Below are 25,500 nucleotides of genomic sequence, written 5' to 3'. Positions count from 1 at the left end.
TGCCAGCGGGGTGCATGCCGGGCTGTGAATGCTTCTGCTGACTCTCCCGACTGCTGAGGGTCAGCCTGGACTCCCCTCCAAGGGTAGAATCCCCTGGACCTTGCTGGTCCTCTTCTACTCTGCAAATCCTCCCCTGCCCAGATTTGTGATTGCCAAGGCTTCTTGGTGGTCCTCCTGACCACTGACCATCTGCGACCTGGCAACTGGAATGGGACATCTTCTGCATGACTCTAAGGACCTCTCTGCAGGTCCTGGGCTCCATCGCTGATCTTTAGCTTCCCTCGTCAACCTAGATCTTCATCCACAGAAGGGTGGGTAATGGCTCCTGCCTCACCTGGACACTCTTGCGTGGCCTGGACTCTCTTCCCTTCTTTTGCAGGTCCTCTTCTTCTGGAATCCACTGTTGGGTTCCACTGGACTGGTCTTGGGCTTGTAATGTTCCTTTTCTGAGTCCCCTTGTTAGTCTTTGGGAAGACCAGTTAACTTCACTCTGCTCTCCTGGTCGCTGGGGGTCATCTAGGCTCTTGGAGTCCTGAGTTCTCCCAACTCCCTTCTAACTGCTCCACAATCTTGGGTGAGGGACCTAACTTTGCATTCCATATAGAGCTCTAGCTATTTTTTTCAAGTTCTTGCCAGTGCTTGTTCTTTCTTTATGCTAATTTCTAATACTTACTGTGTATATATAGTGTGTACTTACCTCCAGGTGGGGGACTGCCTATAAGTAATCTAGTTCAGTGTTACTGTAGTAAAGTACCTCTATGTTTGCAACACTGCGTGGTTCCTTTCATATGAGATAAGTTACTGTGTGATTGCTGTGGTATTGCAAGTGCTTTACACTCCTCCTAGATAAGTCTTGGCTGCTCGCCACAGCTACCACTAGAGAGCCCTCGCTTCCTAGACACTGTCTCACTAACTAATAGGGTTTACCTGGACCTGGTATAAGGTGCAAACACCATAGGTGTCCACCACAGACCAGGCCAGCTTCCTACAATAATATTCCCTTGTGAATGTCTGCATTGGTTGTGAGCCTTATTGTGACATCATTTGCAAGGTGGCCTCTTTAAAGCTGCGAGTTTACCTTTAATAACAATAGTTCAATTGGATTTAGGTTTCAGAATTACACTACCAAGAAGATGTTTCTATGTTGGCTTTCCCAAATAAGCCTAGTATTGCAGTTGATAGTAATTCTACAGAGGAATCACATGTCTATAAACTCAAAATGATAAATGACACGTCCTGATTCTGCATTAACCTCCTGACAAAGGTGCTTCAACCTAAAGCTTCTTCCTCTGAACCCAGGCTCCCCTTTAATGAAGCCCTCACAGATGTTCTACTCGGTACCTGGTCCAAACCCAGCACAGGGGCTCCTGCGAACAGGACAAATGCCAGCCGCCATCGGACACGCTCCTGGGGACCCAAGTTTTCTGACTCAACACCTGATCACTTGAAGCGTGGTTATCCAAGCCTCCACTTCCCATGGTGTGTTCCCTTCCTTACCACTGTATAGGGAATCCAAAAGGCTGGATTTATTTGAGGACAAGATAATTTTTTTCCACTAGCCTAGCATTGGAGTCCAGAAGCACTGCATGGCTTTTGGGCCGTTCCTCCCGCATCCTGTGAGATACGTTGCGCAAGTGCGGTCACAGGTCCTGGAGGAGGCCCAGGCTGTATTCTCTCAGACTGTTACTGATGAGAGAGACGCAGCAAAGTTCACCATCTATTATGGACTGGACACGACTGACTCGCTGGGCAGAGCGGTTTTGTCAACAGTGGCCCTGAGGTGCCATGCCTGGCTGTGGACATCTGGCTTTTCAGGGGATGTCCAGGCTTCTTTGATGGCCATGCCCTTTCATGGCACTGGTCTCTTCTGAGAAAAGGCAGACTGCTCTCAAACATTTCAAGGTTTCTCAAGCTGCAGCCAGGTCCTTGGGCCTCACAGCAGCCCCTCTTCCCCTCAGTGTGCCTTTTGCCCCTTTCATGGCTATGGAAGAGGCCTCCAACCACGTCCATTCCCAGTCCACCACTGTCCTGCGCATGCTGCCCAGCTTCTGCATGGCCAAGGGCATGGGATCCACCAACCCTGTGGTAAGTGAGCCAGTGGTCTAGTCAGTCTGCCAACCCCCCACCCCTACCTCCGCTGCAGCAGCATCTAAGCCTTCCTAGTCTGATTCCCCACCTCGGCCAGTCGAGGCAGGATCTGCCATCACCTGCACCCCTGGCAATCCATCACATCAGACAGGTGGGTTTTGCAGATAGTTCGAAGGGGCTACTCCTTTCCATTTGAGACTACCCCTCCATCCATGCCACCACATTACGATCAGATGACAGAGGATCACTTATCCCTTCTCCACGAGGAGGTTACGCTCTCTTGACCAAGGGAGCCATAGAGAGGGTTCCAGTGCCAGAAGTCGGTTGTGATTGCCCAAAAGGGACAAGGGTCTCAAAAAGGTCTTATCTGCCCTGGAACTAGGAGACTGAAGGGTAGCGTTAGAGTTGCAAGACATTTATTTCCATATTTTCCTTCCTGCCTGCCGACAGACATTACTTGCAGTTCACAGTGGACCAAAAGCACTTTCAGTTCTCCATGCTCTCCTTTGGCCTTATCAGCGCCCCTCGGGTGTTCAGCAATGTGATGGTGCTTATGTTCAGTAGAATCCAGACTCCACCATACCTGCTGGAGCTCCATGCGATCTGGCTAGCATTGAAAGCATTTCTTCCCTCTAGCAGGGGGAAGATGGTGCAGTTGTTGATGAACAACACCACCATCATGTGGGACTACAAAAAAACAGGGCTGGGAGAGATCGTGACCCTTTGTCAAGAGGCTCTGCGCCTCTGGACTTGGCTGGAGCAGCAGGGCATTTCCCTGGTGATTCAACATCTGGTGCGCTCTCTGAACACCAGAGCAACAAACTCAGCCAAAAGTGCCTAGTGAATCACAAATGGCATCTCTATCCAGAGGTGGCTCAAGGTCTCTTTCAGCAGGGGGGAGATCCCTAATTAGATCTGTTTGCCTCCTCAGAGATCACACAATGTCAGTAGTTTTGCGCATTGAAGTTTCCAAGGTGGTGATTGTACAGCGACTCCTTTTGTCTCGAGTGGAACTCAGGCCTCCTGTACGTCTTTCTGCCCAGAGTTCTCAAGAAGGTCAAGAACGACCGGGCCCAAATAATCCTTGTGCCTCTGGACTGAGCAAGGAGAGTCTGGTATCCCGAGCTATTGAGCATGTCCATCGATTCTCTGATCAGACGACCCCTTTGGGAGGATCTTCTGTTGCAGCAGGAAGGAGGGTTCTGCCCCCAAACATGCCACTCTCTGCCTTCTTGCGTGGAGATTGATGCCTCACACTAGGACTGTTTTTCTGCCAAAAGTGGTCACGCCTTTTCATGTAGGCCAATCCATCACCTTGTCTACTTTAAACGCACCCCCACATCCTTCTAAGGAAGAGCAGAGACTCCACTGCCTGGACCCTAAAAGAGCATTGGTGTTCTACCTTGATTGTGCAAAAGAGTTCCAGGTGGATGATCTACTCTGTGGTCTATGTGGATGTGAACAAAGGTCGGACAGTGCAGAATCAGACCATCTCCATTTGGGTTGTACTATGCATCAAAATCTTCTACGCTCTGGTCATAAAGCAACCTTCTGAGGGTTTGTGTTCCTTATACTTGAGCTACACCTGCGACCACTGCGTTAGCATACAGAGTTCCATTTCTTGATATCTGTCAGGCAGCAAAGAGGGCATCCCTGCACATGTTTATCATTGAATATTTATTGGCGTGTTTGGTGTTGCTTTTATTAAATGTTTGCCGTGGTTTATTGACGTTTCAACAGTTGTGTGAATTAAGTGGACTTTGCTATCTTGTTCCCTGTAGTCTGAATTTCGACTAAATGGGAAGACCAGTTGTTCATTAGTTTTGCAACCAGTGGCATGTTTTTAACTTTTGGCATTTATGCATCCCATTCTAGAGTCTTGCATTTTTTCCTGTATTTGATCAATTTACCATGACCCTCAAACAAGATTTTTGACACATTGAGCTCTATCCTCTCTGCGACTGACACCTGTCATAAGTGGCGTGTGTAACCATTTTTGTGGACCAATAACTATAGATTGAGCATCTCTCTCTGGATCCTGCAGACTTCTGTAGGGTTTAAACAATCCTTCTGGAATAGGAGGCAGCTAGAGTGTCAAAGATTTCAGCCCTCTTCCAGCTTTTTCACTCTGTTTGTTTCATTCTACTCTGTAATATTGAGTTGAGCCTTTTCCTTCTTTGTTCTATATTCTCTTGAGATATCTTTGCCATTATCACCTCACCAAAAAGTTTCAAATCTTTTATTGCTTATGGCTAATGTGTGCTTACCCAAAAGCCCCTTCAGAGTACAACAGAATGAAAGTTTAGAAATACATTCTTGTAGCTTGGGCTTCCTTCCTTTGAGATGATTGATTCTTTTAGGATGTTTACGCAATCCACAAGTTCTAACTTCCTGCTGGCAAGGAGCTCCAAAATATTCTTATGGCCCATCCAGACTGAGTCTGCAATTTTGGGAGCAAACTGAATTTCCTAGAGGGTTGGACCTTTGGGCCTGATAGCTCACTTAGTAACTAGCATAGTCCATCTATGAAACAGTGTACCTTGAGAGGATGATAGCAATGCAGTGCTGAGAGGAAATGTACAATTAGTTACCAGTCATGGCCTTTCGTTATCAGGCTGTCTTACGATCCAGTAAAGATGTTTGTTCTTCACCTGGGTGAACTCTGAGAGCAATTTAGATTGTGAATAACTTGTCCCTGAATGGAATTTTGACACATAAATATGTCAGATGCTTGCAAAAAACTTCATATTTGCCACATAACGGTTCTGTCTACAACAAAGAGAAAGTGGCCAGCCAAATTATTTTTATTTTTGTAACAGTCTCATTATTTTTCTTTTCTCTGTGGATCCTTTGTACCCATCCACATGTGTCATCTCTGCCACTGCAGCAAACCCTGGACATGGATAACAGGGCATTTTTAGATGTGCCCTTCACTTAGCTACCCTCCTTGCTCTTCCAGGGGACCTTTATGCCTGCAGCTTCTGCCTCTGCCCTCCCCATGAGTAATGATCTTTGAGAACTGTAAATGCTTGGAAGCTAATGCAAATTCATGTCTTTGGAGAGAAAGGTGACATACAATGCAACCACAATGGGAATATTTTTGTCTAGCTCTGGGCTTCTACCTCAGCAGACCCAGCACATGCAGTACAGTGGTTTGATGCATGGAGAAAGGCCTTTGGTTTGGTAAACAGCCCTTCTCCGCCTCCTTACAGCTATGTGTACCTTGCCTTGTGTGAACTGCATCTGCTTCCATCCAACTGCCATCTAATGCTCCTCCGGGTATTCTGTAGAATCTCTGAGACCAAAAGGTGGTTCATATACTGATTGCTGGGGACTCTTTTTAGCTGCCCTGCCAATAAAGAGCTTTCCGTCTTGCAGGTTCACCTTCCTCAAGGTATGTGTGAGCATAGGTTTCAGGTTATGCTGTTGTGTGGGGGTCCAGGCCCCAGTTATAACGTACATGGGGGCTCTGGCTTTACCTAGACATTACAGAGTAGAAATAAAAAAGGAAACTCATACAACTAAGAGTGCCACAATGTAATGACACTACTAGCAGGCTCCAATACTTTTGGGAAATAACTTGGAAATGTGTTAAGTGGATTAGATAAGGCTCCCAGTTTTCAGTTTCCTTTAATTTGTACAGAAAAAGACTTCAAGAAAACCATTTATTTTTTGTGTATCTATTTTAAAATATGGAAAATGTGTTCTTTTGGATGATTCTAACTACTGTCAATCAGGAATGCTAGGTCAATAGCTGTGCAGACTAACCGATAAAGGAGTTTATTTTTAGTCTTAATGAATCTTAAATAACTGCAGCAGCACAGTTGTTTAAGCTGTTCTACATTGCAACTGCTTTCAGATGACTGTATTGTACTGTAAATAGTTAACTCATTTGACATTCATATATAAGTAAACATTTGTCGGTTAAATAAATGTGGAAATGTACCCATTGCAGCTTCATTTTTTACACTAAGCACAAAATAAACATGCAAACATACAGATAAAATGAACAAACAGGAACACTAATTAGAATATAAAAAGGCTGCAGGAAGGCACATATGAAACTGCTAAAAACCACTTTGGGCACTTACCAAACTTAAAACTAAAATTGTCAAAACATCATTAAGTAACTGAAAAGAGTCCCTTTTTAATTTACAAACCAAGAATGTCTCCCTTTTGTTTCAGAATGCTATCTGAAAGATTCACTGCAGTTTTAGTATCTAAAAAAATACATGTGACTTTGCAGTAGGTACGCATTTTAGGTTACTTTCACATTTCTGTGTGAGATTAGATCTAATATTGTTTTTGTATAGCACATGCACATTCAAATGACCTCTTCAGAATGCTAATAAAATCAGCACATATTTACAAGCCTTGTGATTCCTTAATGGAAAGCTGCACTCATGTCCTAGAGTGCACGGACTTAAATGCATCCCAAATACATACATTTGACAAGATGCATCAATAATGTTTATTTGATTAGAACCATGTATAAAAATAAAAGCCTAAAACTGCATAGATTTTCAGAATGATTCTTGCATTTCATAATGTCTGTTTATTACATAACAACATAAGTCAATTTTTATAAATAAGTGTAATTTTACTAACTATATCCTTGCTCATCATCCCGAACATTCACTGCTCCTTTGCAGCAGTAGAAATAAAAGCAAAGAAAAATACATATGTTTGTATATAATATCTATATTGTATGCTATTCCTATATTTATATGCATCAAGTTTGAAACCAAAAAAGAGGAAAATAAGAGTACTTTTGGATCCAAGGTGAGATACGATGCTGGAAGTTATTACAAGATCCTGAGATTAATACAAAAAAAATGAAATGTGCTTAAGTTAAGTAGTTTTACTTCAGCTGATTCAACTGTAGAACACTCAAATGCAGTTCTAACTTAGGTTAAGTATCAGCTTATGCGATGTTAGAGAAAGATCCTAAACATAAACCTTCCTTGCCATGGTTTAATCAAAATCAGAAAAACATGAATTTAAAAGTACATCAAGCATATAGAGGGAAATGACTCCAGACTTATTAAGCCAGTCCTTTTACAAGCTATAAGTAATTAATGAAGCAATACAAACAATATATCTTTAAAGCAAAATCTAATTTCATTTATGAAATAATAAGAACCTTCAGTCTGGAGAAGGATCGTTTTAACTTATTACAAATGCTTCTAGATCCCCATTGTTTAAATCTTAAGATCTCTCCAAATCAAGCCTTTTGTGAAGAGGATAGTCTTAGAAAAGCCAGAGCAACCCAAATGTCCACGTGAACATGGGTATCAAATAAAAGTGCAAAACGTGTTCACATGGAATTCATTTTGCAATATCAAGATGGTTAAAGAGAAAGTCCTGCATCGAGTCAATCAACAAAAAACAAAAATTTTAATTAAGACAGTACACATTCTGTCAGGCCGTACTCCATAACGATAAGTTAACAACCAGTATATCATTGTAATAATCAATCACACTAGATTGAATTGTATTTGTGTACAAAATGAGACCCTGAAATCCTAAGGTCGAAATGCCGTCGACACCAAACAAGGCAGACCACCTCAATAGTAATTGGACTCTGGGAAATTATCCCAAGTGTTTATCTGGACTGAATATTTATGGCTGTCTTTTTTAATTGGATGCCAATATACCATTTATGTTCACCTTATAGATCACTCTTCTTCCTTCTTTGGGTTTGGTTCGCTTCACTTGCGGTACGCTTGCGACGACTTCACCACTCACTAATCTTCATTTTATGGTCTTTGCTGCACTTTGTACACAAATAAAATTCAACCTAGTTGATTGATTAATACAGTAATATACTGGTTGTTGTCAACCTATTGTTATAGAGTGTGGCCTGACAGAATCTGTACTGTCCTAATTATTTTTTTGTTGATTGACTCTATGCAAGATTTCCTGTTTAACCATATTGATATTGCAAAATTAGTTCCATGTTGAACACGTTTTGTACTTTTTTGTGTGAAGATTATTTTATTACTAAAGTAAAAAAAAAAAAAAAAAAATTATGTGATTTAAACATTATTCAAATGTACATGTAATCTCCTCTCTGGTTACTCATGAAGAAAAAAAGAAAGCCTTGCCTGATTTTAAGCTACCAGGTTGGCAGGAGATGAAATTAAGTCTGAATAAAGTTCAATCTGGTTTGCCAGACATCTGCAGGGTCAGCTCTTAAGACCTCTGTGGAAATGCTGTTACCTATAATGATAGCAATGGAAATAAACTGTCTCAAAGCAGTGGAAATGAGGAATATTTAGATCACTTCTAAAAAAGGAATAATTTGGACTGTAATAAAATGTCCACCTACCGTCTTATTATCCTATTAACCTTTTTGGGTAAACATTCAGAGCAGGTAGTAGCAAAACAGCTTATTCTCCGTCTGAAAAACATTCACCTTCTTAATCCATGGCAGCTAGGCATTAGAGCAAGAAGAGGACTGGAAACTGCTTTTGTCTTGGCTGTGGATGAACATTGTTCAGTTACTGAGCAGGGGGATGCAGTGCCCTTGCCCCTCCTCGAGTTGTGTGCTGCCTTCAACATGGTGTATCATAACATCCCTAAATCCCACTTAGAAGCATCTGTCTTATGTCCTCAGTGACCAGAAATAGACTATAGTGTTAAACCTTTTCAATCAAAAGTGCATCAAAAATGTTGTGCGGTAACACACGATTGTTCTCTATTACCAGTTTTAATATCTGTTTGCCATCTCATAACTTGTATTAAATCTTTTGCTTGCACTTCAATTTCATATGCTAATGATATGAAAATAGTAATATGCCTTGATAAACAGACCCAATCTCTGCAGATTTGTTACCCAAATGTTTGTCAGTTGAGGACTGGATATCTGTCACTTTTCTTCAGCTAAATGTCAACAAGACGTAGTTGTTAGTGGTACGGATCATCCAGTAAGATGGTCCACTCTTGTGACCATCCCAGTTGGGCACCCTGGTTTCAGCCATATCATTTTCAACTAGACTCACAGCTGACCTGGCAACTATGTTAATTCAGTGGTGGAATATTTCTTCTATCAGTTGAAGGTCTTAAAAAAAGCCCTTTTCTTACATCCACTCCCTTAGTCTGTACCCCAAAACCCTACTCTCCATAGGCCAGTAGTAGCATTGTGTGTTTTCCAGGCTTAACCGATGTAACTGGATGTTGGTCTAATTCATTTGGTTCATCAGCTGCAAAGGGTTCAAAACCTTGCTGCCATAGTTTTATGTGGTCTGAAATTAAATGATCATGTCCCTGCATCTCCTGTTCAGTTTACAATGGCTCACTGTGTTAAAGAAAATTCAATATAAGATCTTCCGCTGGGTGCATAAAGTATTTTCTGGAACGGAGAAGTTCATGTTATCTTGATGTAATTTTGATGCTCCCATGTGGACTCTCCACCTTGATAAGACTTTTCTCTTCTCTTTGTTCTACAAGTGAAGAAAGCTCAGAATGGCAGAAGATAAGAACTCCTTAGCTATGGAACCATGCTCAGATTAAATTAAAATCCATTCCTTATTATGTTGTTTTTATGAAAGCTTTTAAAAAAACACACTGAATATCTAATTTTGATTATATTCATTCACTAGTGTCTGTTCTAGTGGAGACTAGCACAAAAATTACTTCTAGGTGCATGCTTGCTCTTTACCATCTCTAATGTATTCATTCATATATTATAAATACCTAGTAAAGTTTGAACCTCAGCTATGAGTGGTAATTAAACCCATTCTTGTTCATGGGAATGTTATGTTCGTGGCATCTCTTTTTGCTAGGAAGAATAGCGTTGCGCTTGGGCAGGTCTCATATTTATTAATTTCATCAGTACTAACGAAAACCAGATTGCATCGTCACTTGTACAACTTTTGACTGCCAAGAATGGCAGATTCCTTTTGCAGTTCAGGAGGCTGCAAAAATAACGTGTAACCAGAATGCGTTGACAATGTTTAAAGAGGTGGTTTGAAGGGATTTTCGGGGTATGAACTCGGACACTAAATACAAAGTGTCTCACCCCTTTGGAAGACTTATCTGATGGAGACTTCTAGTTTCAGATTCCTCACCTTAGAATTTCCCCTCGCATCAGAATGGATCCAGAGATTTTTCTTAGAGAATTACCCTTGGGGGCCATTAGTTGGTGTCGGTCGATTATGTGTCAGTCATTGGCATTGTGGTCTCCGTGATGAGGTCATATATAGCGCCGCCTCGGCGTAGTGATGTCAGTGCTTTTCTTTCCGTGCCACACGCTGATCTGGAGAAGAGCTTCCCTGGTCATTTTCTGACCGGATTCAACCTTTGTGTTGGGCTTTTGTGGTGCCCCTTGGTGCGTCTAGGATGTCACCAAAGACCGGTTTCAAGTCTTGTGAGGCCTGTCACCGTATGATGTCAGTGACAGATCCGCATCGGGTCTGTTTGTGGTGTCTGGAGCGCAACCACGACCTGAAGTCGCGCTCAGAGTGCCGGGCCATGCACCCAAAGGCTTTGTGGGAGCGGTCCCTTAAGCTCATGGTTGCCCGGTGCACGACTCTGCATCTTTCAAGGTCTCGCTCGAGAGGAAGGTCTCCAGACCATTCGCGTAGTGACCACCAGTCGTCGTCATTGAAATCTTCGAGTCATTCAGGTAAGAAAAAGAAGTTGTCGAAAGCCAGGCATTCTTTGACTTCACCGAAGCCTACTTCTGGGTCCACTCTGTGCCTCCCTGAGTTTCCAGGAGCCGGGGTGACCCATGCCCAACTCAAGGAGTTTAATGAGGCAATTTGTTTAATATTTGGGCAGTCTGGCCCCTCTGAGGCACCTTTGGGACCTGGGGGTTCAGATGGGTGCCCTTCAGGTTCTGCGCTGGTGGCTTTTGCCTGGGCCTCTGATGGTCCCTCTGGATCCGCTACCATATCCGTACTAATGCCGGTCGTACCACTGAGACAGTCCCCTGCTAGGTCGTCGGCGCTCCACACATCGGTTATGCCCACGATCAACCTCGACCCAATCCTTATCCCTGAGGAGCGGATTCCAGCTTCGATGGGGCCTTCTCACCACAGATCGGATTCGGACCCTTATTACGCTGGGTACGAATATGAGGAAAGATTGTAGGAGTTGCTGGACCCTTTAGGATACCATCTAGATAACCTTGGTTTGGACTGGGCACCAGAATTGGACAAGGCGAGTGGTCTGGATACTTCTCCAGGTGCGGACATGCATTCTCCTCTTACAGTGGCTTCGGCGGAGGGAGACTGTTATTCTGTGGTGGTCAGTAGGGTGGCTGAAGTCCTTCACCTAGAGCTGCCCACTGTAGCGGTCAGGACGAATCTCCTGACTGAGGTGCTTCAACCTGGGGCTTTCACCTCGGAGCCGCTCTTCCCCTTCAATGAAGCCCTCACTGATGTCCTTCTTGGTACTTGGTCCAGACCCAGCACAGGGGCTCCTGTGGTACTTGGTCCAGACCCAGCACAGGGGCTCCTGTGAACTGGACAATTGCTCGCCGTCGTCAGTGGTCAAAAACACATATTTCACTACAGACGGCAGCGGAGGCAGCTGAAGGGACCGTGTGTGTTGCCTGGAGCTGCTTCCTTGCAGTTGTTGTTGCGCCATGGGTTGACTGCGATGAGTTCATCTGTTGTGTAGAGGCAGCAGGTGACAGGACCAGGGGTCCTGGCGCTGGTCGCGAACTGGTGCAGACGGGCTTGCCTTAGGCACTCCAGCGGCTGTCATTAAGTAGGGAGGGGGGCGGAGAGGACAGCTGGGAGAGGAAAACAGCATGAAAAAAGGGGGCCGGGCAGCAGCGGCTGGATGGAGCGCAAGAGAGAGGAGGGGGTAGGGCAGCAGTGAGAGGGGGTGGGCAAGTGTGAGTGGCAGAGAGCGCGGAGTGAGGGGAAAAAAGTGAGGAGGAGAAACGCAGAAAACGAAAGACACAAAAGGAACAGAACATGGAAGGAAAAGCACACAGAGTGAACAGAGGCAAAAGAGGAAAAAAGAGAAAAGAGGCAGAGGGCAGCCCACTAGAAGAGCAGAGCTCTCCCACTAGACACCAGGGATGAGGCGCAGGCAGACGCCTGTGAGTGGAGGAGGGCCTCAAACTCTTGAGAGGTCAGAGTTCAGAGGAACAGAAGGGCTTACTTGCCGGTGGAGCTATGAGGTGGCAGAACAATTCACTGACTAGGTCTGTGTGGTTGCTCGTCCTACCGTGCAGCGGCCGCCATTAAGTAAAGGGGGGGAGGGGAGGTGAGGACAGCTGGGAGGCAGGAGCGGAAAACGGCATGAAAAAAGGGGGCGGTGCAGCAGCGACAGTAATAGAGCGTGAGAGAGAGGAGGGGGCAGGGGCAGAAGCGGCAGGGGAGTGAGAGATGGGGGAGAGTGAGGGAGAGCGGAGTAAGGGGAGAAAAACGAGGAGGAGAGAGTGAAATGCAGAAAGCGAAAGACACAAAAGGATCACAAACGGAACAGAACACGGAAGGAAATGCACACAGAGTGAACAGAGGCAAAAGAGAAAAGAAGCAGAAGGCAGCCCAGTAGAAGAGCAGAGCTCTCCCACTAGACACCAGGGATGAGGTGCAGGCAGAAGCCTGCAGGTGGAGGAGGGTCTCAAACTCTTGACAGAGGTCAGAGTTCAAATGAACTGAAGGGCTTACTTGCCAGTGGAGCTTCGAGGTGGCAGCAATTCACTTACTAAGTCATACAATTATTTATGTAAGGTGCACTGACAGTAGTCTGTCACACATTTAATGGAGTGACAGATGGGACCAGAGCACGGATAGGAAGGTGAAAAAATATTTTTCAGGTATGTACTTCAAACACCCCCCCACCCCCCCAATGTGACAGAACGGAACTGCATGTCTCTGACCATTGACTTCCAGTCCCTTGCTTTTTTGTGCCCTTCAAAGTGGATCTGGAGCTCTTTCCCCAACATTTGTCAGCCTTTCAGTGACTTCACAGTGTACCTTGAAAAGTATGCCAGAGACAATATCTGCCCCAAAAACAGAAGGTTTCAAGCAGTGCCATGACAGCAGAAAGCAGATGTTGCGCATAGGCCCGCACGACGTGTCTTTAGTGTTTGTGGTTCGGTCACGTCTCAATTGTTCACTAATGTACCCTTATGCATCCAATGGTAAACTGGGAACAAGGGGTAAAACTCTTATGGTTGAAACCGAGATTCTGCTACTGCTACAGATTGTGTGGCACTCCCAATCCTGTTCAAGAAGTCATTGCCTCTTAAAGTCCAGTTCCCACTCAGTCTTTCAGTAAGTTGAAGATCTGCAGTAAGTAAAAGAAAGCTAAGTGAGGCTCAACCCACATTTTGCTATTGAAAGTGCAAAAGTCCATCAGACATATCATACCCAGCAAGCATCAGATGGCTCTGATTCGGTACAGCAACATATAACTGCGTGCCCTGAATTCCCCTGGCCTTCGCCAAGTCTGCAGCAAATAGCAGCGTAGAAGGAGGCCCTGTTGTGCTATTTCACATGCTTCCAGCACTCTCTGTTATGGTGTTGGGCCCCATGGAGCCATGAACGGCTCCAGTTGGACTTCAGCCCTTTCTGACCTCAAAATCCACACCAGTTCCTTCCTTACCAGTGCCAACTTGCTCTCCTCTGACCCACCTCCAAGGTTAGTCCCAGACCCCGAGCCATCATCTGCTCTCTCAAGATGTATGTGCCACTACAAGATTACTAACGTGCAACCAATCCGTTTGGAACCAGACTCTAATCCTTTGCCTCAACACCAGTACTCGCTGAGCTAGTGGGCTTATTTAGTCTCAACTCCTAATACCTTTCCAGCAAGTCTTCTGGAAAGTGAGTTAAAAAGTATTAATGCCTTTGGAAAAAGTGTTCTTTTCAGCTAGCTTAGCCTAGAGATCCTTTAATGCAGTATGCATTTTGCATAAGCAGGCCTCTTCTTTGTGATATCGTCAGCAAGATCATACAGGCAGGCCTGCAAGACCTCAGGGCCTTGCTGGCTCAAATGACACATGGTTGCCAGAATATGGTGAAGCATATCTTAAAAGCAGGCTTAAACACCGCAGACTGTTGGCAGAGCTGTTGGCATAAATGTAGTTTTCAAAGGTGTAGCTGGATGTGATCAAGTGGGTTTTCAGGGCATCTCCAAGCATTCCTTATGAACACGCACTTTGATGGCTGTAGACTGTTTGGTGGAGAGGCCTATTGAGTGTTCATATGATTTTAAGACGTCCAACCACAGCCCAATACTAGGGGCACTTGCCTCCCAGCGTGTTGTTCCACCAACAGTGTAGAAATTTAGGGATTATTTCAGAGGGCTAGCTTACAGACAGCACCAGCTCTACAAACCTATGCAGCAATAGCAGGCCCTGTTATTTTGTGGCAGAGGTCTTGGCAGCAGCCAAGGCCAAATGTACCAGCAGGGACAGCTTTCCTTTAACTCTTCAGCCCTTAATGCATCGGCTGCCAAGCTGCTTGAACTTGCTCTCACTGGCCCATGCTCTGTCAGTAGAAGGCATTTCTTCCCCGGCTGGCGATCCGTCACATCTGACAGATGCGTTTTACAGATTATTCAGTGGGACTATGACTTACCTTTCATTTCCTCCCTGGCTCATTTTCCCCCATGTAAGAACAATTGCTGGTGGACCACTCCACAGTCTTGTTTTAAGTTGTCAACCATCTGCTGATCAAGGGTGCCATGACTTGAGCACCATTTTCATAGAGAGTTGATATTCATACTATTATCCTATAATGATGAAGGTTTAAAGACTTGGCCCATACTGGACCATCACTCACTGAATTCTCTCTGCAGAAAGACAAATACAAAATGCTCACCCTGTCTCAGATTCATTCTACTCAGGACCCAGAAGTCTGGATAGATGTTTATTTTCATATACTTGTCATTTAGTCCAGCAGACATTATCTGCAGTTCATGGTGAAGTTTGAATACTTCCAATTTGCAGTGTTCCCCTTTGACCTCACCTTGGCTCTGCTAGTTTGAACAAAAGCGATGGCAGTGGTCACTGCCCACCTTCGGAGGTTGAGGATACAAGTGTTGCCATACCTCGATGGCTTGCTGATAAGGGAGGGCTCACTGCAGTCATTTCTTGGCGGCTGACCTCCTGATATCTCTGAGGCTGTCAAGCACAAAGTCCATCCTGTGCAGATGAAACCATTAATTTGGGTTGTTCTTGACACCTTTGTGTTGAAAACCTTTCCACTGCCCCGGCAAGTTGTGGGCATTGAGGATATGATACCAATGTTTCATGCTCAATCCTGGGTCTTGGGGATGACAGTTCTGCGACCTCTTGGACTCCTACCTTCATACATCCTTCTTGCCAGAAAAGACTTTCTTTACGGACAGCTGGAATGGATTCTCCAGTATCAGTGAGCCCTGCATGAGGGTTTTTTTCTGATTCCATCCAGATCTCGGCAGGGCAGCTTGGGTTCTTCTGAGGTAGTAGACATGCACCAACCTGACCGGAAATAGGCCACTCTTCCTACTTCTCCCAGACTTTGCAGTTGTGACAAGTGTCACTCCAGGGTTGCAACGCTTTCCAGGGGGAGGTAGAAATCAGAGACCTCTGGTATCTGACAAAGAACCAGTTGCACACCGGCCTTTTAGAGCTTTGGGTGGGCTGTCTTGCCCTGAAAGCTTTTCTGCCATCCATTAAAAGGAAGTCAGTGCATTTCCTCACAGACAGCACAACCGCCAGGTGGCAGTGCAACAAGCAAGGTGTTGTGCAATTCTGTGCCATGGGGCCCTACACTTTTGCTCTATATCTTCTCTTAGTTGTGTTTTCCTTTTCTTGTTCTTTCTTTCCCTTCTTTCTTTTTTCTTTACGACCCCTTCTCTTTCCTCCTTTTGTCTGTTGTATTGCTTTCGCTTCTCTTTTTCTGCCCCATCCACTTTCTGTCCTGAGGCCTAGTTATCAATGGAGCCACAGGTGCAGTGGCATTGGGGCCCAGAGACCTACGGACTTCTCTCAACTCTAATTACTGCTCTATTTTCCTACTGAACTTCCAGTCAACCATTTTCCTTTCTTTCTCGAGGGCCCATGACACCGTTACTAAGCCACTTGTCCTCTCCATTTTTACTCCCGATTCCCTCTTTCCTTTCACCCTCCAATCTGTCCCAAATTATATTTTTGTTATGGTGTTTTGAGCATTACACCCGAATGCCAAAAGTTTCTTTCTTATAAAGGTGTATATGATAATTGTATATATTTTAAGATAGAGGAAGAAAGTAAATGTAAGTGCTTTAGTTAAATGCTGGGCCACTGGAACTATATAGCAGGAAAACATTAAATTATGAGGCAGGGTTGACCAATTTGTGGCAAAAAAAAGTCCAGTTATGAATTTACAATGCCAATAGCTCGAACTCAAGAAAATGCTAGACCGATTGCAAACACTTGTTTACTGTATGTCCCTGGAACAGTAAATGGGAAATAACCTACGGTGTAGGATGTAAAATTTACCTCCCGGGCTGGACAGTTATTAATTTCAACTAATCTAACTTGGAGGTCACAGTTTATTACAAATAAGAGTTCTGGTTTAAGGACTTCCTGGCTGCACTTAAGATGTCACAGATCATTTGTAGGCACTACATCCTCGTCAGAAGGAGCCAGATTAGAGTCAAAAGGGTGAGCATGACAAAAAAACCTGCATGGTGAGTCAACAAGGATTTTGGTCGCTTTCCAAGCTCTCCAACATGACCATATCCTCAACCAGTGACCAATGTCTAAAATAGACTAAATCATAGTCAATATGACTCATATGCTGTGGTCTGTTGTACGTGTTGGACCCCCTTGATATCAGATCTAGTCTGACCATTAACTGCTCTATCCCCCAACTCAACTGACAAGGCCTTGAGCCGTAGTGTGGCCTGTTTCCACCCTTTGATAGGGGGTATGTTCAGCGAAGGGATTACACACCTCTCATCCTCCTCGCCAGTTAGACCAATATCATTCCAATCCAAGGGCTCAAAAATGGTTTTGTAATCACCAGATAATATAATACGAGATTGTGTCTTTGGCCTGTTAAAGTAGTCCTCAAGAATTTGAGCTGTTTTAGAAGCAGTACCTCCCTTTGCGCCTCTAGTGTCAGTCATAATACTAATGCCTAGGACATCAGGGGAGTCCACCTTTAATTGGCGAAATTTGCAATTCAAAGTAACTTTAAGCCGTATTGTTAAACCCTCAAAAGGTCTCCCTTTATGATTTGAAATAGCTGGAACGTGGAAATTTAGAAACCTGGGTTAAAAAATAGGGTCAATTCTCCAGGTTTCTTGTATCAAGCAAATATCAAAATTTCCCATAAACTCGCTCCAGTCTGGTAACATCACCTTTGACTTGAGACCAGCCGCATTCCAGGAAATGATTTTAGTCAGCGAGCAATCTGTCACTTTTGAAGTTGGAAAAGAGAGGTTATCCCGGTTCCCAGGTATTACACTAGGACTGGCTGATTCAATAAGTGGACGCAAACAAAAAGGTTGAATAATGCTTGTGTTACTACTTGCAGTTTTATTTGTTACAGAATAACATCTAGGGGGTCGGTAAGAATTTAATTGTGGTCCCCGTTAATTTAGAATGACAGGTGAAGGGTTCAAAGAAGGAAAACATGGAGGGCTTGTAGAAGGTAGTCAGTCCACCTCACGAATAGGGGATCTGAAAGCTGTATGGCCAGTAATGGGCAAAAAATTAAAACCGCTTTCAGTTGAATGCAAATATTTTCACCAAATTTGTGTAGAATGAAGGGGATCTCAAATCCAAGGCCACCAAGTCATCAACAAGATTCCCACTTCTTAACAGTAGCTCAATATTATCAAAAGATTGATTCCTTAGAACATGCCTTTTCACTCAGAGGATGTTGTCACAAATAACTGAACAGCATCCTCTCCTGTGACCGATCCAATGGGTTGCCTTATCACTGCCTGGTTCAAAGTTTTAGGAACATTACCCAAGAGAATAAGGCTGGAATGAAGAGGATGTCTACCTCGAATATCCAAACATATCAAATTTCTTAGACTCCATGCTTGGTCGTTTGAACATGGTTTCCTAGAGGAAACGGAGCCACCTTGTTTGAACTACATAGCTGAGCTACATGACTCAACGTTTTTTGCCTCCTGGATAAGGTCAGCCTCATGGGATAACGCACCAGACCACAATTATGCACAGCATGGGTGCCCTGTAGCACAGACAGATTTACAGAAGCCGTCACAGAATCAGGTGTATGTTTAGGGTGGCCAGATACAGACTTAATCATAGTGCTAGCGTCCTTTTGCGGTACGAGTTGGTTCAAAGTACTACTTCTGTGTATTATCAATAATTTTAAATCACTCACCTCAAACCTTAGGCACTTAATTTGTCGATAAAGGTCTGTAATAGCCTTGTGAACAGGCAGCATTGGGTTAACGATGTCTGTGTGCCTGTTGGATTGTTCGGGAATTGCTTGAGACCCAGGTAAATCCACTAAAGGTGAAAAACAATTAGTACACGGTATGGTGACCACAGGAACAGGTGAAAAAGGATCTGACATATCATCATGGTCTCGCACACTACCTGCAACAGCATCTGGTAGCAGGGAAGCCTTAGAAGTTATTTTCCGGGTCGTTTTACCCTTAAAATATGTGGGAAATGTTGGAGGTAGTTTTTGGGAAAAACCTCTTTACGGGTCTTGATCCGCAGGATTTCCTCCATGATACATCTCACCTCTTCAATAAGGAGATCGATTTCACTCAAACTGCAATTGTTAGGGGGCTTAGAAGCTTTAGTGTGGTTTGCTGGTCTTCGCACCAATTCAGATGCCTTGTGTTTGCCCATTGTCATAAAATCAAAAACTAAAAAAATAAAATACAATCAATAACAATCCCCAGTTAAAAGAAAAAAAACACAAGCTTTTAATCATTCAAAATAGCTTATAAGTCATAAACTATTGTTAAAATCACAACCAACGGCCTCCAAAGTCAAAAGAAAAGCATTTAAACATGGCACAACCCAAACGATAAATGAAAAATAAAGAATAAATAAAAAGTACCCGTTAAAAAAACGTAAACCAGCGAGGTACTGCGTCAGCAGGGTAATTCTAGGCCGGGACAAATGTTGGCAATAAATATGGCCATAAAATTAAGAGTACCTTTTAAATCAAATAAATTTCTTAAACACACTACTCACCCGGTAGGGTCTCAAGGTGCTGGGAGGGGGTGAGGGGAGTGGTTACTGCTCGAAAAGCCATGTTTTTAGGTGCTTTCTGAAGGTTAGGAGGTCCTGGGTCTTGCGTAGGTTGGTGAGGAGGGAGTTCCTGGTTTTGGCGGCAAGGTGGGAGAAGGATCTACCGCCAGAGGTGGTGCGTTTGATGCGGGGGACTGTAGCGAGGGCGAGGTCGGCAGAGCAGAGCTGTTGAGTTGGTATGTGGAAGTTGACTCATGCATTGAGTTATGTCGGTCCAGAGGGGCTCTTGAGCATCCTGATAAATTTTGAAGTTAGATTTTGGCACACTGTCATCTGGAATTTGTTCTGAGTGCTCTGCATCTGAGGGCGCAAAACGTTAAAGATTAAGAAACTGATGTTTGTGCGCAGGAATGACAGTTAAAATTGGTTCTGCTCCAAACTTCTGGGATAGATTTAACACAGAGATACATGGTGCCACCTACTGGTGCATAGAAGCATTGCTGTAAAATTCTCCGGACCTGTCCAGTGCCTTGGGATATTCTAAAGGTAACAAACCTGCGGTTAGAAAAGAGTATCCACCAGAAAGTGTATTACTCAATGTAATGAGTTTAGTCAGGCCACATAATTCGACAATGCTCTAAAACAATGTTGGGATGTTTGGAATTTGCTGTTTTCCACTGTGATGGTTCGTCTTCATCTGTCTGGTGTGCCAACGTAATATCGCAGGTGGAAAGAGGCACGTTCTGTGCCACAGAAATTTATTGAAGCCTCGTCTCTTTTCTTTGCTTTGTTGCAGTTGCTGAGTCGTAAAGACAAGACCATGTTTGAGAAGCTGGAATATGTTCTGAGTAAGGAAGATAACTACAAACGCCTCCGGGACTACATCAGCAGCCTGCGGATGGTGCCCTGCATTCCATACTTGGGTAAGGGGGTCTTACCTTACAATCTAAGATTACTAGTTCCAGCCTCTACTTTTCTCAGGTGACACTAAGATGGAGCTTTACTAACTTTTTATGAGTCTTTTCTCCTTGATACCACCAGTGGAAGTCACAAGATTGTCTAACATCTTCCTGCCGGTAGGCTGGTCTCCAGAACAAGCCTGAATTAAATATACAAATACTTTCTGCTTTTTAATTTAAGGCCTCATTAGTTTGAACAAAGATCCATAGGCATTAAAGGGGAGTACAGCGATGAGATTAATGTATTAGGATCACGGATTTGGAGTGATAAACTGATCTATAGAATAATAATCCAAAGAGAGGCCAGGGTAGAACAGTTCAGACAGATGCTTAACAAACATTTTATCATGTACTTTTTAAAAGTTTTGTGCAGAGTTCTACATGCTTGCATATTAGACTTCTGTGACATGTGCATACTACAGACATTTGGCATCCATTGAGCCTTTTCTATTTCTTTAATTTGCCTAATGGATCTCTTAGAATTTCCTGGTGTGAGTGAAGGATTTCTGAGATGTCTGAGTTTACATATATTATGGGTATGTCCTGTCCCCTTTCCTCCTGATCCATCGACTTGTATTTGTTAGCAAGCACAAATTAATCCAACAGCCTGAACAATGCCATTCTTTTGGGCTTTGTATTGAAACAGTTTTCAGAGGCTTCAGTAGACATCGAACAAGAACTAAGTGGTCAATAGCAATGCAAGCTTCCCTTGAACTTTACAAGTGCTGTAGCAACCTCTACATCAAACTATGTTTTTATCTGGAGTATTGCATTTAGAACTGGTAGCATCTTCTGGGGTTTGTCTGGTATGTATTGGAGGCCTCCTCTTGAGTGCTTCCAAATATCTTTGAAATACATGGTATGTTGGCTTCCTGCTATATTGCCTCCTGTTTTAGGTTCATTCTTGACCTACGGTTACAATTCTGTTGTTGATAAGAGTAAAACACTTAGGTATTGTACCTTACAAACTGAATTGTCTCGAAGGGATAATGTTAAGTTTCCCTGTTGCCAGTAAATTGACACCTTTTTGTATCCACCTCACACAATGAAACGTTAAATTCTGCCTCACTGTTTTGAACCCAAGAACTTCAGGTTTAACATGGACTTGTGCTGAGGCGAAACGTGTTCAGCAGCAGGTAACACACTTGCTGTTCACGTTGGGAGCAGAATGGGACAGGGTCAATGGAGACGCAAAAGACCATCAGCATCATCCATGTGTTGCTGTGGTGTGCCATGTCTGATTTCTGTGGGCTGCACAAGCACCTCTCAGCTACCATTACTGGAATGCGAAAGCCATCCTGTAGCCCTCCTTTGACTCATCGCAAACCTTGTTTTATTACTATGATCTCCGTAATCCCTTTCTAGACTCTTTCCTTCTCTATCCCTACTTTATGCTCATCAATCCAACTAACAAACTTGCATGTGCACTTCTCAAATTAACAACTCCTGTTTACCTGTGCTAATCCACCGTTATTCCTTTTTGGGTTCTGGTGTAGCATGCTACTCGCTGAAATGTGCTTTGACACCTCGTCAGGGATAGTAAGCGCTGCATAAGTACAATTACACTTTGGATGTGGTGGAGCAATGTGCCATCCAGTACGCTAAATGAATGATTAGCAATCCATACACTGCAATGTAAGCACTTTTTGGCAATGTAATATGGTATGCAGTATAAAGTAATTTTGAGAAGGTTCCACCAGTTACTTTTCCACCGTAGTTTGTGTTGTTCCCCCTTCACCACATTTCATCCAGCTATTTTAATTTTTAAGAAGCTTCTCTGTGGAAGCTCCACTCCAGTGCTGACTGCTCCGACCACCCCATTTCTCCTCTATTGTAATCCCACCCACCCGTGCGTTTGTTCACATAAACAAAAACAAAACCTTTCTGGGAGGCCCTGTCAGCTACAGTTTGGTGCGGGTCTGCTCTGTCGCATTTTTTTCAAGATGAGCATCTGCTGTCTTGGAACAGTAAATTAAACAAAATGGCTGCTGCATCAATGCATATGACTAGTGATGATTAAGCCACTCTAACAGTTTGGCACGTGTGCACATTCCTGACTCATTCTTGCATGTGCATCACTGTGCCTTGTTTAAATGTTGTCCAGCACATCAGCAGTAACGTTGTGTGTTTGCTGATGATGAATAGCATAAGCAAATAGCATCAGCAAGAAGCACTGACAAATACAAGAAATCTGCATTGGCCATCAAAAAAGGTGACGCCTACTGTCTTTGCCAGTGCTTGATTTAAATTTGGCTAGGCAGCGCAATAATACCTATTGTTATTAGTTCTTTAAGAAATACACATTGTAGTTTTTGGCTCTAATCTGAGGAGTATTACTCTTGCAATATGTTATTTGTGGTTGTATCATTCCATTGCCTGTGGAAGTGCCTTCTTGCGATGTTTGGGGGGTACTTTGTTTAAAAAATGCATTTGATCACCGTATAGTTATTTATTTCTTAGATGCGTTTTATACACACATCATTTTTTTTGTTACTGCTGTAGGCTTTCTTTTAAAGTTTCTGGCACAACCTGAGGTGAATCATTACCTCGGTCACTAACACTACCAGCACCATGACCACCGCCACCTTACCACCACAGTCATTAACTTTACCAACACCATGTTCTGGCCGTGCTGATCGCAGCAGATGCTGGGTAACCGTCTAACTGGGGTATAAGGCACAAGCCACGAGCACATTTGTCAATCCGAGAAATAATACTGGTTTGCTTTATTTACGTTTCTGTAGCCCTGTTGTGCCATTAGTGGACTTGAAGAATTGTTGCTGCCTTGTCTGTACTGGTTTCAGGCAGGAGCATGCATGCTTGGGAGAGGGTGTAGTTGTAGTGTTGGCTAATCGGGAAGCACCTGTTGAGGCTCCTGTGTTGCAGTCTTTTACACGGGTGCTGCACATAATCATGCTTTTCTCAGAGTGCAAGGCAAATGGAGCTTATACATAGATTTATACCACTTGAACGCAGCTAGTGCGCAAAATATACATCGTTTGATGGTGGAGTATTTCCCCATTCCATATCTGTCTCAAAGAATGAGGAAGGTAAGAAAGGGGCTGATACATAGAATCCTCTGTTTGAAAGACTAGCTCTGCAGCGAGACCTGACAGGACGAAGGAGGCCTTGGAACAAATGGTGGGTTTGAGGAAGTTGCTGCTTTCTTGAATTCACATTGGGTTCACTTTGTAGTGACTGTTCTCAGCTTGAGATAATGGAGAATGGTATGATGAAGTGGTGGGCAGAAGGGGAACAGAAGTTAACTTTCTGGAGGCTGCAAGAATTGAGAAGGGCAGGGTAAAGCCTACGTCCAGTTGGGACCTCTGTGGAAAGCAGCATCGAGGACCAGGTTGGCACGTTCCTCGATTCGATGTAAATTGGGAATAGATGCCATGAGCGCGCCTCAGCAGAGACCCATGATGTAGGACTGGATGCAAACTCTGCTGCTTCAATGTTTTACATGCACCTTGTAATATTGTACGTGTGTCTCTAATTGTAGTGTTTCGGGAGTGCTCTTGTCAGCCTGTGTACAGCATATTTACACTAACATTAACGTAGTAGATAGTCTACGAGCGGCTTGGCAGATTGAATTCTAATGGCTCTAGAGATTTATTTGCAAACGCGGTATGAGTTTATTTTTTTATTTTTTTGACAATTCTGAAGCAGCATTGGTGTGAGTAAAGAATTTCCCGCCAGTACTCTCTTCCTCAGGCAAGTTGCCTATCCAGTAAACCCTCTGCTGCAACAGTGTAGTTAGACATCTGGGATTCTAGAATGGGAAATCTATTTTTCCCATCTGTTAAAATGTGTTTTTGCCTGTTCACCTCCCAGCAGAGGCTTGGCTGGCCTCGACTTGAGCTGTCGTTTTTCCTAGCGATAGTTTCACCACGTCCTGTGGATGTACTGGGTGATCGCTGAGCCTTTGCGTCTGCTCCCTGTGCCTTAGCCGGCCTCCCAGATGTTACGTGTGTATTGGTAAATCCAGCAATTCATCATAACGGAACGGCAGATGTGCGTTTTTTTAATCCACTAGCCACTCGTGTTACCGTGCTAGTATCCCCACAGGAAGAACTCGAGATGACCAGTGCAATCAACAGCCTAATCTTTGTGCCATCGGGATTCGATTAGACAGTGCAATTTAGGAAGCGCTTTTCAAGCAACCTTCAGAAAGTCACCGACCTCCACTCGCTCCCCACGGCCATCTATTTATTTGAATTCTGATGCACGTTTTCTGTTCCTGCGTGGGAATGATAAATAGGCTGCAAAGCAGTTGGTTTGTGCGTGCGAGGGCCAGCTGCCTTTCCAGGCGCACTCCTGTGGCTTGGCTCTTCTTACTTGTTGAGGTTGGGGGTGGGGGAGGGGAGATCCCTTTCAGTTGCCTCCCAGGTACCTGAGAGACGACTAGACGAGGGAGTGATGCCTTCCTGTGGCCTTGGTATGGTATCCGACAAGCATGCTTGGGACTGCTAGCTAGGGACGTGCTGACGTCCACCCTTGGGGACGGTGAACTGTTAATGCATTGCACCTTCGAGGGTGCCTTACCGTCTCCCTTACACGGGCGGGCGGGTCAGAGCCAAGCGTATGATCGCTGTTGGAGTATGGCCAGGACACCTGGCTCACGGCTCTTCCTGCTGGAGACGTCCAAGTCCATGGAATCCCGAAAGTGGAGAAAGAGCAGGCTCCCGGCGTAATGCTCCCCCTGCCAGTGTCTGACGTAATTCCCTCCCACCGTTCTTTAAACGCACTGTGTTGGGTTTGGCAGGCCTCTAGGAAAAATAGCTGCACGCTAGTGCCTCGATCTGAAAATAATTAGCCCCCCCTTGAAAAAAAAAAAGTTAATTTGTTCTGGTCATAAATTGCGGCGTGTTCCTGAGAGACCGTGGAAGCACTCGGCAGATCCTGCTTCACGAGACGGAGCAAGAGGAAAGTGAAAGCCTCTGAGGCCTAACCTGCGGTAAACGCGGTGACGGACATCAGCTCAGCTTGGCTGAAACTCGGAGCTCTCCGTTTAATCAGGATGGAACTCCAGGGAGAGCCGATAAAACCTTTCCGGAGACAGAACCTTGGCTCACTGAAGGGCCCTCACTCTTGTCAACATACCCCACCTAATGTGACTGAAGAACCGTTTCTCACTTTTGTCAGCTTTTAGTTAAACCCCCACCACAACCCCTACTCTCACAGCCGCACACACTCATATCAGTCGTTTTTCATGGTGCGACATTTGCTCTGATCTTTGCAAAAAAAAAAAAAACGCCAAAATAATGCATCTTGTTTTCAGACAACACTTATTTTAGAGTCCTGCTTTTCATAATCCGGTTCTAGGTT

General features: G+C 44.2%; 1 protein-coding gene across 5 annotated transcripts in view; it reads left to right on the top strand.

Moving 5' to 3' along the window:
* The window catches only part of RALGPS2 (Ral GEF with PH domain and SH3 binding motif 2), an 812,647-nt gene that overhangs the window by 381,162 nt on the left and 405,985 nt on the right, over positions 1-25,500 (top strand). For all 5 annotated transcript variants that reach the window (XM_069231548.1, XM_069231547.1, XM_069231545.1 and 2 more), the window contains one exon: positions 20,010-20,136. In XM_069231548.1, the coding sequence (XP_069087649.1) occupies positions 20,010-20,136 (127 nt within the window). The remainder of the gene's footprint in view (positions 1-20,009; positions 20,137-25,500) is intronic.

The sequence above is a fragment of the Pleurodeles waltl genome, chromosome 4_2 (genome assembly GCF_031143425.1).
Source record: "Pleurodeles waltl isolate 20211129_DDA chromosome 4_2, aPleWal1.hap1.20221129, whole genome shotgun sequence".
Lineage (NCBI taxonomy): Eukaryota > Metazoa > Chordata > Amphibia > Caudata > Salamandridae > Pleurodeles > Pleurodeles waltl.
This window is presented reverse-complemented; position numbering and strand designations above follow the sequence as displayed.